This window comes from Magnolia sinica, chromosome 16 (assembly GCF_029962835.1).
Source record: "Magnolia sinica isolate HGM2019 chromosome 16, MsV1, whole genome shotgun sequence".
Taxonomy (NCBI): Eukaryota; Viridiplantae; Streptophyta; class Magnoliopsida; order Magnoliales; family Magnoliaceae; genus Magnolia; species Magnolia sinica.
The window spans coordinates 41,781,965-41,798,618 of NC_080588.1; the positions used below are offsets into that span (position 1 = coordinate 41,781,965).

Below are 16,654 nucleotides of genomic sequence, written 5' to 3' on the forward strand. Positions count from 1 at the left end.
ACACAAAAATAAAGACATAACCTGATCTATGATTCTTCTTTTGCTTTTGAATGTATTGCTTGTGTTTCCATACATGTCTTCTTACGTTTATAAATTATATTAATAGACTTTGAATATACTTGCATTAGTTCAATTGGAAAGCGCATGTATTAAGACTCTATACATAGGAAACCCCTATTATGTGCACTTTTTTTTGTAATGTTCTAATTTCTAAGTGTTTATTGATGTCTTTTACAACAATCCCTGGAGTTTCATTGAAAATTTCGACCAATTTCCCATTGTTCCCATGTTTCCCAACAACAACGATACATTATGTAATACAAGTGCTCCGTAACGGTAACGGTGGTTGTAACAACCACCACCATTACCTTTACGATACGGGGCATAACGGCTGTTACGGCCCTGCAACGGCCATTACGGTCTCTCTTTTTTATTTTTTATTTACTGGAAAAAAAAACCCTGAAAAACATATATCTGCCCCATAATGTTGATTAAAAAGTATGAAAAACCTATATATATCCTGTAATAGACCATTATGGAGCTATTATGGCCTTTATAGGGGATGTAACGTGTTGTTAATAGGTTACGGCCGTTACAACCCCGTAACGTGTAACGGTTGCCACCGTTACCTTTACGTAACGGCCTTTATGGCCCCGTAACGGCCTTTACGGCACACTGTGGATACAACCAATATATCCCATGCAACAACCGATATGTATCTGTATCCCAAGGGTGGGATACATGATGAGATAACAATATTTAAAACATCGCATAAGGGTCACGACCATTACCTATACGTATTAGCCTTTACGGCCTTATCGCAATGAATACAAAACACCATGCGTCAAACACATTGTGATTTACAATTGATGTGTATCATGAATAAAATGCAATCAATCTCAATGTGTTTTGCAACCGGATAACACTGACAGTAGCCATGTGTGTCACTTAAGCAATGCCAATGTAGAACAAGATATGTGGCATGTGATTCTCTTAGCCTATGTTGAATTTGAGAATAAATGAAAACTTTGTTATTTCATGAGTGTTAAGAAGGGATGCATCTTACTAAATCCAGTGGGGTTGCATTTTCATAAGATGCCTTGAAGGCCGTTGGTGCAATGCTATGGCAATGTTAATGTGACTCTACCTATCTCTCTCACATGAAGATCAAAGACTAAACCATCTAGTGCATCATTTTTGGAACCGAAGAAAGTTCTACTCTTGGGCATCAACATTTTCTTCCTTTCTTCTACCTTTAACCATAATCGTCATAGTAATTTAGGCTCCACCCTCCTTTCCAAAATAAGCCCTAGCGGCCACCCATATCCCGATCCTTTTTTTTGTGTTTGGGCGGTAACAATCAAATTTATCAAGGTTAAGGCGAAAGAAGAAAAAGCAAAAAGGCCAAGAAAAAAGGATAATGAGAAATCATTCCAAGTCCCAGTCCCAAACTACAAAATTAAAAATAGATGTCCCAGCTCCTCGAAAAAAAAAAAAAAAACTTTCCAAAGCCCATACATTGATCCCCTCCTCAACCTTCGGGACATATCTTCCATGGAGGCAAATCTTTCGTAAAATGTTTTATCATTGCGTTCTCTCCGTGAAGACCACTCCACACATTCAAGGGAGACATGCCAAAGGACATTTTCCTTTCACCTTGAAACCCCAAATTCCGAACCTGCAGTAAGGAGTTAATCGTTCTGGGTATGGTATAATTTAAGTTGACAAGGGTACCACTTTCCTCTGAACCGATGTAGTTAACTCACTGTAAATAAATCGGCCCATCTATCTCACCTCAATATAGATCTAAACCCAAATCTCAACCATACGAAATAAGAACCTCTAGACCCAACGATATACAAAAACCCAGCTCCTTTACGCCACCAAATCAGAATGGTAGTATAATCCTTAGGTTAGATTCACATTCTCAAATCTGAAATTCAGCTCCATCCATCAACAAATCACAACCATATAACCCCCAACCAAAAATAAATAAATAAAAAGGAAACCTTCCAACTACATTTCTAAACCAAATCAACCCCTCATCCCAACCCTTAGACTGGCAATCCAAATCACCCTTCACCAGATCAGCCCTTAGAACCACAAGCCATCCCTTGGGGTGAGAAGAATTTTTTTTTGCCATGTTTGATCAAAAATACCCTTCAAAGGTGTTTCGATTGTTGCGCCCATAGTTTTAAAATGCCATATGGCAAAAAATGGTATTGGGAACGTCTGTGTTTGATTTAGTCAAAATTCAGTTAAGGAAAAACACAACAAATTCAGAGACAGAAAGGAAGGAAGAAGAAGTATATTTTTAGTATAAATAATGTCAAGTTAGGAAACTTCAACTAAATTTATTAGAATTTCTATGGGTGTGAGCAAAAAGGAATATAAGTAATCAAATAGTGAGTTAATATCATTCTCCGACTCTCCCAAATCCTTCCTTTTTCAAGAAATTCCTATCTAAATGATCCGTCTCTACAGAATGTTCCACCTACTAACCATGGTGACCACTGATCTCTCTTTTTTATTGTTAATGATTGTAAAAGAAAGAGAGAAAAAATCAAGCAACAACGGCCACCAAAAAGACCAAAATGACAACATCCCAAGGCAAAATGGAAAAACTACACCAAAAAAACACAGATAGAAACACAACCAGCAGCCCAGTACACTAACTGCAGCTTAACTGCTCACCAATACCAGCAAATCTGTCATCATTGCACCACTCTTAGCCAGACCATCCACCTGCTCATTTGCACACCTGGAAATAGCAGAGAAGGTTACAGGCTTTCCAGCGAACAGATCCCATGACTCTTCAACCATGTCAGCCCCCTCCACAGGCAAACATCCAACTGTGCCCAAGAGATCACATTACTGATCTCCCTCCATCAAAAACTGGAAAAAGACTTAACAACAATTTTCACCACCTGTAACAAGGCTGCCTCTGCAAAACTTGAGTTGTTACTCAACTGGACCAAACAACTACCCCATTACTATCTCTAACAATACCCCAACTCCTGCAGGCCCGTTTCCAAAAAACATGACTTTTAGCTAGTTGGTATTGATGAACTCATCATAATTGTCCAATTTTCAAAAACCCCAAAAAATCTCCATTTTTAAGGATTTTTTTCTTTTGGAATTTTGTTCATTAGGTGATTTCAATCACCATTTGTTTTTATTAAATAGAAGTTTGGATTATGGGGAGAATCCCTTATAAAAGTTGCGTAGTATAGGCGATACCATCGATAATATCCACAATACTAGGGAAACATCTATAAATAGGTGAAAATTAACTGAAGTAAGGAAATTTTTCAAAAACCCCAAAAAATCTCCATTTTTAAGGATTTTTTCGCTTGGAACTTGGTTCCTTAGGTGATTTCAATCACAATTGGTTTTTATTATATAGAAGTTCGGATTTGGGAAAAAGTCTCGACTCAAAACAAGGACGGGCCAAAACTAAAAGGTGATAATAAAAAATAAAAAAATCCATAGAAATTTTATTTTTTTTCTTCAGAAGTTAACATGGATTGCAACAGAAATCCATGTCTATGCATGATTTTCATGAATTGACATGAATTTTTGGTGAAAAATAATATTTAAACTGAAAATTGTGAGAAATTGAGAAAATCCTAGTTTTTTTTTTTATGTTGGAAAATGTGTTATTCAATATTAATTAATCTGGAAATTTCATATATTAATTTGTTGGCCAATCAATTGATTGGATACAAATTTTGTATATTTATTTTATAGTGATTTTTCCAACAACGCATGGTTAGTCCTCTGTAAAATCGAAACATAATATATACAATTATTTTACAATATTTTGATTCCTACATATGTAAACATGAGTCTTTTAACATCTCCTGAAATTTCACTAAAAACATCCACCCTTTTCCTGACGTGTCCCCAAAGTTTCCCTCAGACTCTGATATTTTTCTGAGTATCAGCAATACCAATACATTCTGTATCCCCAATAATCAATACACATAACTATACCAATGCTCCACACACTACCTACCACTACAAGCCAATGTCTAAGTAGATTTGGTTATACTTAGAAGTTTGTAGAATCAATGAAATAATTTAAGATGGCACCTCGGGAAGCGGCATTTAAAAATCCTAAGGGAATGGATCATGACTAAAGTGTCCTAATCCAAGGTGAGATTTCTTCTTGGTGAGATACCTTGATGATCCTGTGACACTATGGCAATCATACTGTGATCTCAAATCTGAATCGAGGATTGCACCGTCTGGTTGCATCAATGCTATTGTTTGGTTTTTGGATCAGGGCAATTCCTTGGAAACAATGTTTTAGACATAGTGTAAACTAAGCCAGGAGTCAATCTCACCTTTTATATTTCTTTTAGCCTGGACCCTAAGGAGCCCTCGATCCTTGGCAAAATGCTTGGCTAAGTAGTCGTATGACATTCTTCATATGTCAGACTACTATTCATTACCTTAATAAGTAGTACACTAGTACTTAACCTTTTTTTTAACTAACAAATTGTTATTGCTTGTCAAAAAGTATGAAAACTGATAGCCTTTTAAATCTCAGCAACTACTTAAAAGGTATTCATCTCAAGCATAAGATGTAACCAATGTTCAAGTCAAGCCCAATTTTTTGAACTTTTGATAACCAGTGATGTAACAGTTTGGAATATTAGATTTGGGGGTGCAAATGGGTTGGGTCAACCCAACAGATCATTGGAATGACCGGACAATTAGTGTGTCTCAGCAACTACTAGTACTTAAAAGGTATTCATCTCAAGCATAAGATGTAACCAATGTTCAATACAAGCCCGAACTTTTGATAACCAGTGATGTAATAGTTTGGAATATTAGATTTGGGGGTGCAAATGGGTTGGGTCAACCCAACGGATCATTGGAATGAGTGAACAATTAGTGGGTCTCGGTCCAAAATTTTTACCCATGCAGTGGATATGGGTCCAAATCTACCCAAAATTACTAAATGGGTCAGGTCTAGACCCTCTTAAAGACAACCCAACAACCTAGCATGAACACTTTTTTTTTAAAATGGTTCCAACTTGGTTCATGCTAAAATCGCCCAAACCCAGACCCAAGAATAAGTACGTAAAGCACAGGTTTTTTTAGCTAGACTACAACAATGGCTCACCACCTTTTAAAACACAGTCACCCATCCACTACCAGTAGTAATCACGACAGCAAATTGTGGGCCCAATGCAGGTGGAAAATATACAAAAAAGAAAAAGAAAAAACAATACAAATTGGACAATCCTAACTATATGATTACTAATTGAATTTGGAGTTTTTCACTACTGGCCATTTTATTCATTACCATCAAAACTGATAGCCACCACCAATTGAATGGTCTGGAACATAGTTCGTTGACCAGGACTCAAAGCTCAGACTCGGTCAGTCACCAGGCTGGAATAAAGTTGGTCAAAAAATATTTTTTTATTATTTTTATTATGAATAAATTAAAAAATATGAAAATATATACAAACCAGTGTTTTAAATAGCGGTAGCGTGACGCGTAGCGCTCAGCCCTCTATAGCGTGTAGCGTAAGCTACATGATATTTCTATTTTTGAATTTAAAAATAGGACAAATATAATAAATAGTGAAAAAAAGGGGGAAAAAATATATAAATGCCTAAAAGATGATTCATTTTGTCAATTATAAGCATGTTCAAAAAAGTTATTAGTTATCATTTATCAAAAGCCAATCCACATACATAAGCCAAATCAAATAATTATCACATCAACAACTTCCTAAGCAAACCACTTTAATTAATAATGTCTAATTGAAACCACAAGTCACAATTATGAAAAGAAATAAAAATCTCATAGGTTAAAAGTATCAAGTACAATACAAGTGTCACATTCCTCAACATTAGAAACAAAGAAAACGTGAAAAAAAAATAATTAAAAAAAACTAAAATAGTGAAAAAATACATGGTAGCTTACGCTACGGACACTACGCGCTACGTAGCTGTAGCGTACACTACGACGATTTACGCTATTTGGGACGCTACGTAGCGTGCGCTACCGCTACGCTACGGGCGCTATTTGAAACACTAATACAAACTATATTTCAGGTAGGCTCAGCTATAAATAGTCCCATAGAATACCATGTTTCGTTGATCCAAACCATCCAATTAGTGCACACTGTCATGAATCGACAAAGGTAAATAATATTTTAGTGGATGCATGCCCATACCACCTCTTTAGAAAAAAAAATGATGAAGAAAAATTACAAAAATAGAGAACAAAAGGACAAGAATGTTACCTCTTTCTTCTCCTTATCCTTCATTTTTCCAATAAAAACTTTTTAGAAAATCTAAGGGACGGACAAATGGTTTTTTTTTTTTTTTGGCAACTTACAATTTGAATGATTTCTATTTTTTGGTAACTACGAATGAATAACAATTTTTTTAGTTACTTTTTTCCGCCACTATTCAACTCCCCGACCTATTTCAATTTGCGGAGCCAACCAAGTCACATGTTGACTCAAACAACAACTTTCCTAGTTCCACTAACCCAGTGACCAGCATGGTGGACAAGCCAGGTTTGACTCATATGAGTCCCTGCTCAACACATCTAGTTTGCAAACTATGGTCTAGAACATTATTATTATTTTGAAAATCCAATTGTAATTTTTATAGTTGAACCAAACCCAACCCATTAAATGGGTTTGTTATTTTTTTACTTGGACCCAACGCGAATCAGATCTGAATTTTAATGGGTTGGATCTGGGTCCAAAATTCTGACTAAATTCTTAAATGGGCCATGTCAAAATTTATTTACCTTTATACTCATTGCCCTTTCCTATTCCTTTAGGTTGTGTTTGGTTGCACCAAATCTCATGAAATCTCATTAAATTTCAATATTAATCAGTCTTAACTTGGTGCAAAATATCATGAAATTGGGATCAGCTACATGAATCTTGTTCCACTATTCCAATCTATCGAGGGACATAACTTCAATCAAACCATAGGCCATGAAGTCTTTCCTTACTACCTCCACCCATGCCGGCCTTCCCCTTTTGCCCTCTTAGAGCTTTCAGCTTGTATCAATATATATAAATAAATAAATAAAAACAAATAATGAAATCGAAATGTTCACATTTTCTTTAGATTTTTTTTCCTTTTGCTCTTTATGAGACGCAATTTAACCAATAATGTCAACGACTTGATTAGCAGAATTTGGGAACAGACTAACCAACTTTTAGGCCAAGCTCAAGACTTTAAACTTTGGATAACCTATGACATAATGGTTGGGGATACTAGATTGTCATTTATGGCCAACCCATAGGATGGATGATCTGGATTACATAAAGCTCAGTGAAATATGCTAATTATAATTAGCCAAATTGTTCATAATGAGAGCAATTATGAAATTGCTCTCACAATTAGCCAAATTAGTTATAATGAGAGCAATTATGAAATTGCCCTCTTTAAAGTATGGCTCTTTAAGATTCTGCCTTTTGCAACTTCATCCCCTATCCTTGCATCTCAATTTTTTTTCACGCAGCCTTTTTGTTTATCTAGATGAGAACTTGAAAAGAAGCAATAAGATTTAAGTCATTTCTGCTGTCCAAGAGCAAAACATTCAATATTGAATATTCACACACGGAGGACAGAATGACTAGACTTTGAGACATTGTAATAAACATCGGTTTCAGAGTGGTTCAGGAATCAATACAACTTGCCAGACTGATATGAATCATCAGAATTCAAACAAGTTGCTCACCCAATACATATAATCAATAAAAACAATTACAAATCAGAAAACTTAATATAATCAGAAAAGATTGAAAAATAATAAAAATCAGAAAAAAAGGCCAAACATGGACCAGTAAAATGCAATTTTATTAAAATATGGCCCAATCTGGAGGATCAGAGGAACCCCCAACATTCACGGTCTATCCATTTGGTTTAAAGTATAAAACGAAAAGAAAAGGAAACCAAATAGTGAGGCCCAGAAATCAAAACACGAAATGGTAGCAGAGCAGCTGGTGTGTGTGTATGTGCGTGTGTGGTGGTGGTTGGGGGGAAATAAATAACTAATAAGGATGAGAGAGATGAGCGATAAGTTATACCGCGCCAACAGAGGGATAGAACAAGAACACAAAATAGGATAATGAAAAGGCTAGGGTTTATAAGTTGTACAGGGTCAATAATGTAATCGGCCCTGAAATTTTACGTTCTACAATTTTTTTGCTCAGGCGACTCACTTGTGATAAGTTCTATAACTTTTTTTTGCTCAGGAGAATAGTTTGTGATTCATTCTAACATCCATATTTGGTGTGACTCATCCTGAAACTGGACAAGCCAAGCCTGGTCAGGACATTTTGACATGCAGTAGGTCCGACTCAGAACAGATTGGAAGGAAACTTCCACAATGCAACTTCAACGATATCAAGTTGTATTGGACAAATTTCCATACTATGCTTTGGAAGTTGCATGTAAACAATGTATGATGATGAAATAGATCAACCAAGTGCCAATCCAAGAAATTATGAAGATGGAAAGACGTCTATGACAAAGATTATAACAAAAAATAAAGAAATACAAGAATCCATTAAAATGTATAATGATTCCCCATGCACAGGATTAGCATCCTGATACTTGGGCCGTCAACAGGCTGATGCCTATCCAAAAGCATGGCCAGCAAAGTAAATCTTGAGCCCAGCCCATGACAATCATGAACAGCCCTAGACCAAGCCTGAGCCTGACCACACCCACCATTGTACAAGATAGAGGCTCTTCATAGATACTGGGGCCATCAACGGGCTGAGCCTGGGCCAGGCCGATGCCTATCCAAAAGCCTAGCCAGAAAAGTAAATCTAGGAAGGAGACCAGCCCATGACAGTTATGCATAGCCCCAGCACAAGCCTGAGCCCTACCACACCCGCATTTGTGCAATATACAGGCTTTTCATTAAGTGTGCCCCCACAGTGCATGATATATTAGCAAGTGCCCTTAAAAGCCTAAACATACCGACCTGGGACAAGCCGACGAGCTCGTAGCCACAGCCTGATCCTAGCCTGATTAATAAATGGGCTTAAACTTTAGGCTTAGGCCCCACCCTAATATTCCAGCCCAGGCCCAACACAGAGGGCAAGGCCCAAAAGCCCAACACCCAGCCAAGCTGATTGACAGCCATACTCAATACTAATTATAGCAGCAGAGATTGGACCTTCACTGGATCCAGGAAACAAAACATGCATGCAACAGAAAAACAGAAAATAATACAATTTTACCATTGTCAACTCTTTTGCATAAACTAAAGAAGTGAAAAAAAAAAAAAAAAAAAAAGGAAATATATTTTTCCAGAAGGTAGCATAAAAAGGAGCCTGTCAATCCTTTGAAATAAGGGATACAGCCAAATATGGTGACTGTTCCATAAAAAATCTAGCAGAGGGAAACAGTAGAAGCTACAGTCAAAGAATGTTTAACTGAACACAATTTGAGTTCACAACTTTTGCAAAGAAAGCAACAGAATTATGAATAAAATTGACTCAGGCAGGTGATCTTTCTCAATATATTGGCATAAAAATGACAAGTATATCTGCATCATTCTCAATGAACCAAACAATCAGAAAGAAGTTACCTGTAGCCTTGCTCTTCTGTCCTCTTTACGCTGCGCAAGTGCAACATAGAGAGGTTTGCTAACAACGATTTTACCATTCATCTCCGCGAGCTAGAAGACAAAATAACAATAGTAATAAATAAATACATTGGTCAATGATAAAATCTTCAAAAGGACTCAAGAAGAGAACATCAACTTACAGCTCGAGATGCTTCTTCAGGAGTCGAGAATGCAACAAATCCTGATCCTCTACTTACGCCATTAGGATCCCGCATAACCTGTTCAAATTTTCACAAAGATGGAAAAAAAAAAAAAAAAAAAAAAAACATTGAGAAGCCTCCAACAAAGAGGACAGTAAGCTGACAACCAAATGCTATATGCTATTCAGGAGACCTTACTACTCACCTTGCATGATGTAATTGTACCAAACTCAGAGAACAATTCTCTAAGTTTATCGTCACCAATGCTGTCATCCAAGTTCTTCAAGTACAAGTTCACACCTTGGAATTTGTCTGCCACCTCCTTCATACTCTGATCAAACCGCCCTTTCAACTCCATCTCTCTTTCAGACTTCTTCTGTGCTTTTCCAACATACCACTCCTTATCATCGAATTTCTTTCCATTAAGAGCTTCAACTGATTGAGCAGCATCATCCGCATTCTCAAAGTTGACAAATCCAAAACACTTCGACTTGCCATCTCCTTCCCTCATTACTACAACACTAGTAAGTGTTCCATACTCGCCAAAAACTTTCTTCAGATCTTCCTCCGTTGTATATTCAGAGAGATTTTTGACAAAGACATTATTAAATTTTGTCTTGGTTGCAGCGATATCTCGTTCCTGCTTACGAAGGAAAGGTCCAACATAAACTTGTTTATCATTAAGAAGCATGCCATTCAGCTTGTCTATGGCATTTTGGGCTGCCTCCTCTTGCTCAAATTGAACAAACCCATAGCCCTTTGACTGACCAGATGGATCTGTAGCGATCTTGCATGAGAGGATGTTACCAAATACAGAAAATGTATCATGAAGCGCTTTGTTATCTATTGCCTTGTCCAAATTCTGTGAAAATAAGTGCGTTGGAAGTTTCAGATAAGAAAGGAATAAATGAAACATTGCACACATCCCATCAGAGTTTGAACCCAGATGGAACCCTCAAATCTGAATGTAACCTCTAGAAATGGACCCAAAAAAAAAAAAAATACCTTAATAAATATATTAGCGGCCCCGCTTTTACGAATACTAGGGTCTCGGTGAGAATACATTATACGGATAGGCTTGCCGTTGAGAGGGGTGAAATTCAGCATTTCCAGTGCCCTTGCCGCTGCCATCATCATTAACCACACTAGTTAGGGACAGAAAGTCATTAAATTCATCTCGAAATTATGGCAAACACAACCACAAAAGAACTGGATCGTACACTTCCATACAAGTAGGATATATCACATCATACAAGTGCTGGACTCACAACACAGTTCTATGTTATATCAATATGATGGTTCTACACATGGATACAAATCCAACAATATCAATATGTAGAACAAAGATACATTATGGATATGCATCTTCCCAGTATTATCTTCCGTTTATTGCTTTATGAGTCATATAGAATGATGTAAGACCTTCCTGCATTTCACTTTTTATAAACTTCACTTTAATAATTGATCAAATTAAGACTTGAAATGGAAACCATTCCTTAACCAAAGTAGATTTTCCTTATCATTAACTGCTTCGAATTACATCAGATATTATACAATCACAAGCTAATGTTGTAGTAGGAACTATCTATTTTTCTTCTTTTCTATTTTGACTATCTAATATCCGCAATAATCAATAGCAAATTAACATTCATATCAAGCATTAATCTAGGATTATCTTTCAATAAATTAATTAAAATGGCACATAACAATTGAGGAACTTTTTCATCTTCTATAGGGCTGTCATAGGGTACCTGGACCCACACTTATCCCGAGGGCTGAAAGTCGGGAGGGTTCAACCTGACCGACCTGACATTGGGTTGGGCTCCGGCAGGATGTTTGGGATTCGGTCTCAGGCTATACAAACACCAACCCAATAAAATTTCTGTCGGGTTTAGCTTGACGTCTCAAGTTGCCCAACCCAACCCGAACCAAATCGATAGCTAAGTAACTTGTAAATTATAATTGAGTGCAGATCGTCTGTGTTGAAGGCACAGGAAATTCCAGTGTCATCACGTCTCATTGGTCCACGTCATTTCCGATGACTCAAGCTAACAAGATATGCCAGATTTCTCTCTCCCAAATAGATTGCATGCTACACAACACGACCTTAAACGTGTGGAACTTCTCTGGCCCCACAATAATTTGTGTTTTAGATCCAGCCCGTCCATCAATTTCTACAAATCATTCTAGAGCATGACCCCAAAAATGAGGCACATTCAAAGCTCAAGTGGACCACAACACAGAAAGCAATAGGGATTGAACACACTACCGTTGAAAGTTTCCTAGGGCCAACCGTGAGGCTTATTTTCCTCGTTCATCATCCAATCTGTTGGCAAGTTCACATAAGCCTGGATGAAGGGAAGAAAACAAATATCAGCTTGATCAAAAACTTTTGTGGCCCGTTTATGGTCAATCACCTTTGTAGGAAATCCACATCCAGATCGATTCCGCTTCCAGAGAGAACGTTTTATTAAAACTTACTCCTACGAAATGACGTCACCAACTTCTGTGGGCCCCACCATGATGTATGTGTTCTATCCACACCGTCCATCCATTTGGAGAGATCGTTTGAGGGCATGAGCCAACCCGACCAACCCAACCGAGCATGTCTGGGTTGGGCTTGGGTTGAGAATTCCCAACCCGAGGTTGGGTTGGGTTATAAGAACCTTGGATTGGGCTAAGGTTGAGCACAACCCGACCCAACCAGTCCAACTTTCAGCCCTAGTTATCCCTATGGACCTGACCAATTTTAATGGCTTGGTCCACTGTTTTGGACCTGTTGAGAAATCAGGTCAGGTAAAGGTCTAGTTGGGTTTGGGTTGGGCCCACCAACTTGGAGCCAGTTAAAATCCAGTCATCTTGGTGCAATTAGTTTTAATAGTAATATTATAATATTATATATATATATATATATGTATGTATGTATTCAGGTTTGGGTGGGAACCATCAACTTGGACCCAATCAAAATCAGATGGGGTTGGGTCTAGTTAGTTTTAATAGTGATATTATATAGAGGTCCCAAGTCCAACCAGTTGGACTCTACTTATGGTCCACCTAGTGGATAACTTCCAACCTTTCATAAGTGTGCTATGTCCAACCTGTCCGGTTGGTTGCTCCCACCATGGGGATCACCTTGTGCAAAAAACAGCCATATCTACTTACCTAGTCGACCACACCTGTATTTTGCTACCATCAATGACTACTGGATATTGTTTTCTATGGTGCGACCTACCAGATGAGTAATGTTTTAAATAGGGAATAGTGTGGTGTAGCTTTCACTCCTCTGAAGCATGACGCATAAACATGTAGCATAAACTACATGCTACTAGATTTTTAATTAAGGTTGCAATTTGTTGCACCAAATATCATGAAATTTCATGACATTTTGCACCAAATTAGACTGATGAAATTTCATGATATTTGGTAGAACTAAACACAATCTAAAATAATAAGAAAAATAGGACAGATAATCAAGATAAAGAAAGAGCAACGTGACTAGTTTAATATTGTTAGTTCTATTATTTTACTCAAGTCCCTGAAATGATTAACTAAATTTTATTGAAAATAGAAAAAGATAACAAATCACTGAAAACTGAAAACATTAAAAATAACATGTAGTGTAAGCCATGTAGCATGTAGCATGGGCTTATGTAGCGTGCAGCATGGGAAAATTAGCATGTAGTGCACACTACATTCGACTTAAGCTATTTTCACAAGTAACCTAGTGTTAAGGTTGAGCTACATGCTACATAGCATAAGCTATTTAAAACATTGTCGATGAGTCGTTAAGGCTGACTTTTGTACTAGGTGATCCTCATGGTGGGGCTAACCTATTGGAAGGGTCAGATGTCACATGCACTAAAAAGGTTGGAAGTTCTCTATTATACATCAAATATGTATATATTGGTTATTCTAGCCAGTGTTCGAAATATCGATACTATCGGCCGATATTATCGGTATCGTAGTCCAGCAATATGATATCCTTCGAAAGATACCAAAAAGTAAAAAAAAAAAAAAAAAATAGGCCAAATATCGTTCAGGATAGCATCATTATCCGAAAAAATGGGGAAAAAAAAAAAACCAGATGACGGATTTCGATACTTTTAGAAGAGATCGCCATGATCGGAAGCTTCCGTTTGGTGGGCCATTCGAATCGAAGTAGGTTACCGCAGATAAAATCTCCGATTTTGAAGAGAAATCTATCGAAATCCTAGCCGATACTTGAGATATGAGAGAAATTTTAGGGTTCCGGAAGAAATTTTAGGGTTTCGACCTTCCTCTGCCTCTTTTTTTTTTTTTTTTTTTTTTTTAAAGAGTGATCGAGCCCTTTTTAAGGAAAGGGGTACCGTACCACACGACTGAGTTGGTGTGTTGACGTCACAAAGTTCTATGGGTCCCACCATGAGCTATGTTTTATATCTAGACCATTCTTCCATTTGGCGAGCTCTTCGTAAGGCTTGAGCTAAAAAATAAGACATCCAAATTTCAAGTGGACCACACTGCAAACAGCAGTGGGAGATTGAACGTCTACCATTAAAACCCTTTTGGGGGTCACAGAAGTTTTGGTTCAATATGATATTTATTTTTCCTCTTCATCCAGGTCTGTGTGACCAAATTAACAGATTGGATGGAAAATAAACGTTATGGTGGGCCCTACGAATGTTTTAACGATGACAATCAATCCCCATTGTTATTTGTGGTGTGGTCCACTTAAGCTTTGGATATGACTCATTTTTTATTTCATGATTTAAAATGATTTCTCCAAATGCACGAACAATATAGATATAATAAATACATTATTGTGGGGCCATGTAACATTGAAATGTTTGTACAGCTCGAGCTTGAGTAGTGTCAGTGCCGGACACGGATTTCCTATTAAAGCCTTTCCAAGGAAGTTCCTGCTATTGGAACCTAAGGTGGGGCCCACTATGATGTTTGCCAGGAATCCACTCCGTTGATTTGTTTTGTGAGATCATTTTAGGAGATGGGGTCAAAAATGAGCAGGATCTGATACTCAAGTGCGCTGAAAACGTGAGGATTGAACGTTAACACTTGAAATATTCGTGGGGCCATTATAATTCATGTAAACTTTGTGGGGCCCATTATAATTCATGTATTTTATCCACTCCATCCGTCCATTTTACCAGATAATTTTATGGTTTTAGCCTAAAAATGAAGCATATCCAAAGCTCAAGTGGACCACACCATAGAAAACAGTGCAAAATGAACATTTACCATTAACAAATCCTTGAGGCCAAAGAAGTTTGGGATCAAGCTGATATTTGTTCTTTTCCTTCATCCATGTCTTTGTGATCTTATGAATAGGTTCGATGAAAAATAAACATCATTGTAGGCCCTAGGAAGGTTTCAACGATGGAAATCATTATTCCTACTATTTTGTGTGGTCCATTTGAGCTTTGGATATGTTTCAATTTTGTGCTTAACCCTTAGAATGAGCTAGAAAAATGGATGGACAACGTGCATAAACCATGTACATTCACGATGGGCCCAACAGAGTTTATTTAATACTATAAGAGCGTATTTAAGTGCAAAACTTTTGTGGCCCACTAATGTTCAATCACCATTGTTTCCTATGGTATGGTCTACCTAATTATTGGATCTTCTTTATTTTTTGCATAATGTCTTGAAATAATATGGAAAAATGGATGGACGGGGGGTGGATCTTGAATATAGTTGTATTAGCTCAATCGAACAATGCATAGCTTAGGACCATATACAAAGGAAACCTATTATGTGCACTTCTTTTTTGAGACTTTATGATTGAAAAATATGTATTAAGATCTTTTTTAATAATCTCTGAAGTTTCATTGAAAAATTCAACCATTTTCCCAATGTTTCCCCATGTTTCCCAAAAAGTGCGATAAATTATGCGATACAAATGATATACCCCGTGCGATAACCGATACGTATCTGTATCCCAAGAGTGCGATACATTGCGCAATAGCGATATTTCGAACACTGATTCTAGCAAAGTAACACAGTTTCCCAAGCCACATGCATGGAATGTTTTAAATATCGACGATATCGGTCGATATATGCCACGTATATCTTGTATCCCACCTGTGCAATACGAAACACACGAGTAGTGCCGATATATCCCACATGTTCGATCCAGTGAGCATTTTCAATTTTTGATCCCTTTTTTTTGTTGAAATTATGATAAGTCGATGTCAAATGGTTATAAATCCATTGGTTCTTCATGTTTTGCATGAAAAATCATGGAGTTCGAGCTTTGATTTCGATATCCATTGGTTCTTCATGTTCTCCATGTTTTTTTCAAAATTTTCTTTCAATCAGCTATCAATTGAGACTAATTTCAAAATACTTAGGAGTATTTGATGAAATGATCATCACATACACTCTTATTTTAAAATTTGAGTGTAGGTGGGATGATTTGGGGAAGCTTTGGGAAATTTCAAATTTTCCCCAATTTGCTTGCAATGTTGCATTCCAAACACGAAATCAAGCATGTACAAGGGCTGGTCTACTGATTTGTTAAGTCCTTGTCAATTTTAGGAAAATAAAAATAATTTTTTAATTAAAATTTATTAAAAATCAAATTTCCCTTCAACCAGTTGTCAATTGAGACTAATTTCAAAGTATTTAGGAGTGTTTGATGAAATGATCACATACATTCTAAATGTTATGCATTCAATTTGAATATATTTGCATTAGTTCAGTTAGACAACGCATCGCTTTAGGACCCCATACAAAGGAAACATATAATGTGCACTTCTTTTTTTTAGATTTTATGATTTAAAAGTGTGTATTAAGGTCTTTTTAACAATCCCTGAAGTTCCATTGGAATATTCAACCATTTTCCCAATGTTTCCCAAAAAGTGCAATAAATTACACAATA

General features: G+C 37.0%; 1 protein-coding gene across 3 annotated transcripts in view; it reads right to left on the reverse strand.

Moving 5' to 3' along the window:
* LOC131229725 (polyadenylate-binding protein 2-like) overlaps positions 1-16,654 on the reverse strand; it is a 48,495-nt gene that overhangs the window by 24,763 nt on the left and 7,078 nt on the right. For 2 of the 3 annotated variants that reach the window (XM_058225721.1, XM_058225720.1), the window contains exons 2-5: positions 10,780-10,898; positions 9,980-10,636; positions 9,775-9,852; positions 9,596-9,685 (exon numbers count right to left, since the gene is read on the reverse strand). In XM_058225721.1, coding sequence (XP_058081704.1) covers positions 9,596-9,685; positions 9,775-9,852; positions 9,980-10,636; positions 10,780-10,898 — 944 coding nt within the window. Of the gene's footprint in view, positions 1-9,595; positions 9,686-9,774; positions 9,853-9,979; positions 10,637-10,779; positions 10,920-16,654 lie in introns of all 3 variants that reach the window. The other variant, XM_058225722.1, reaches the window with a different exon arrangement.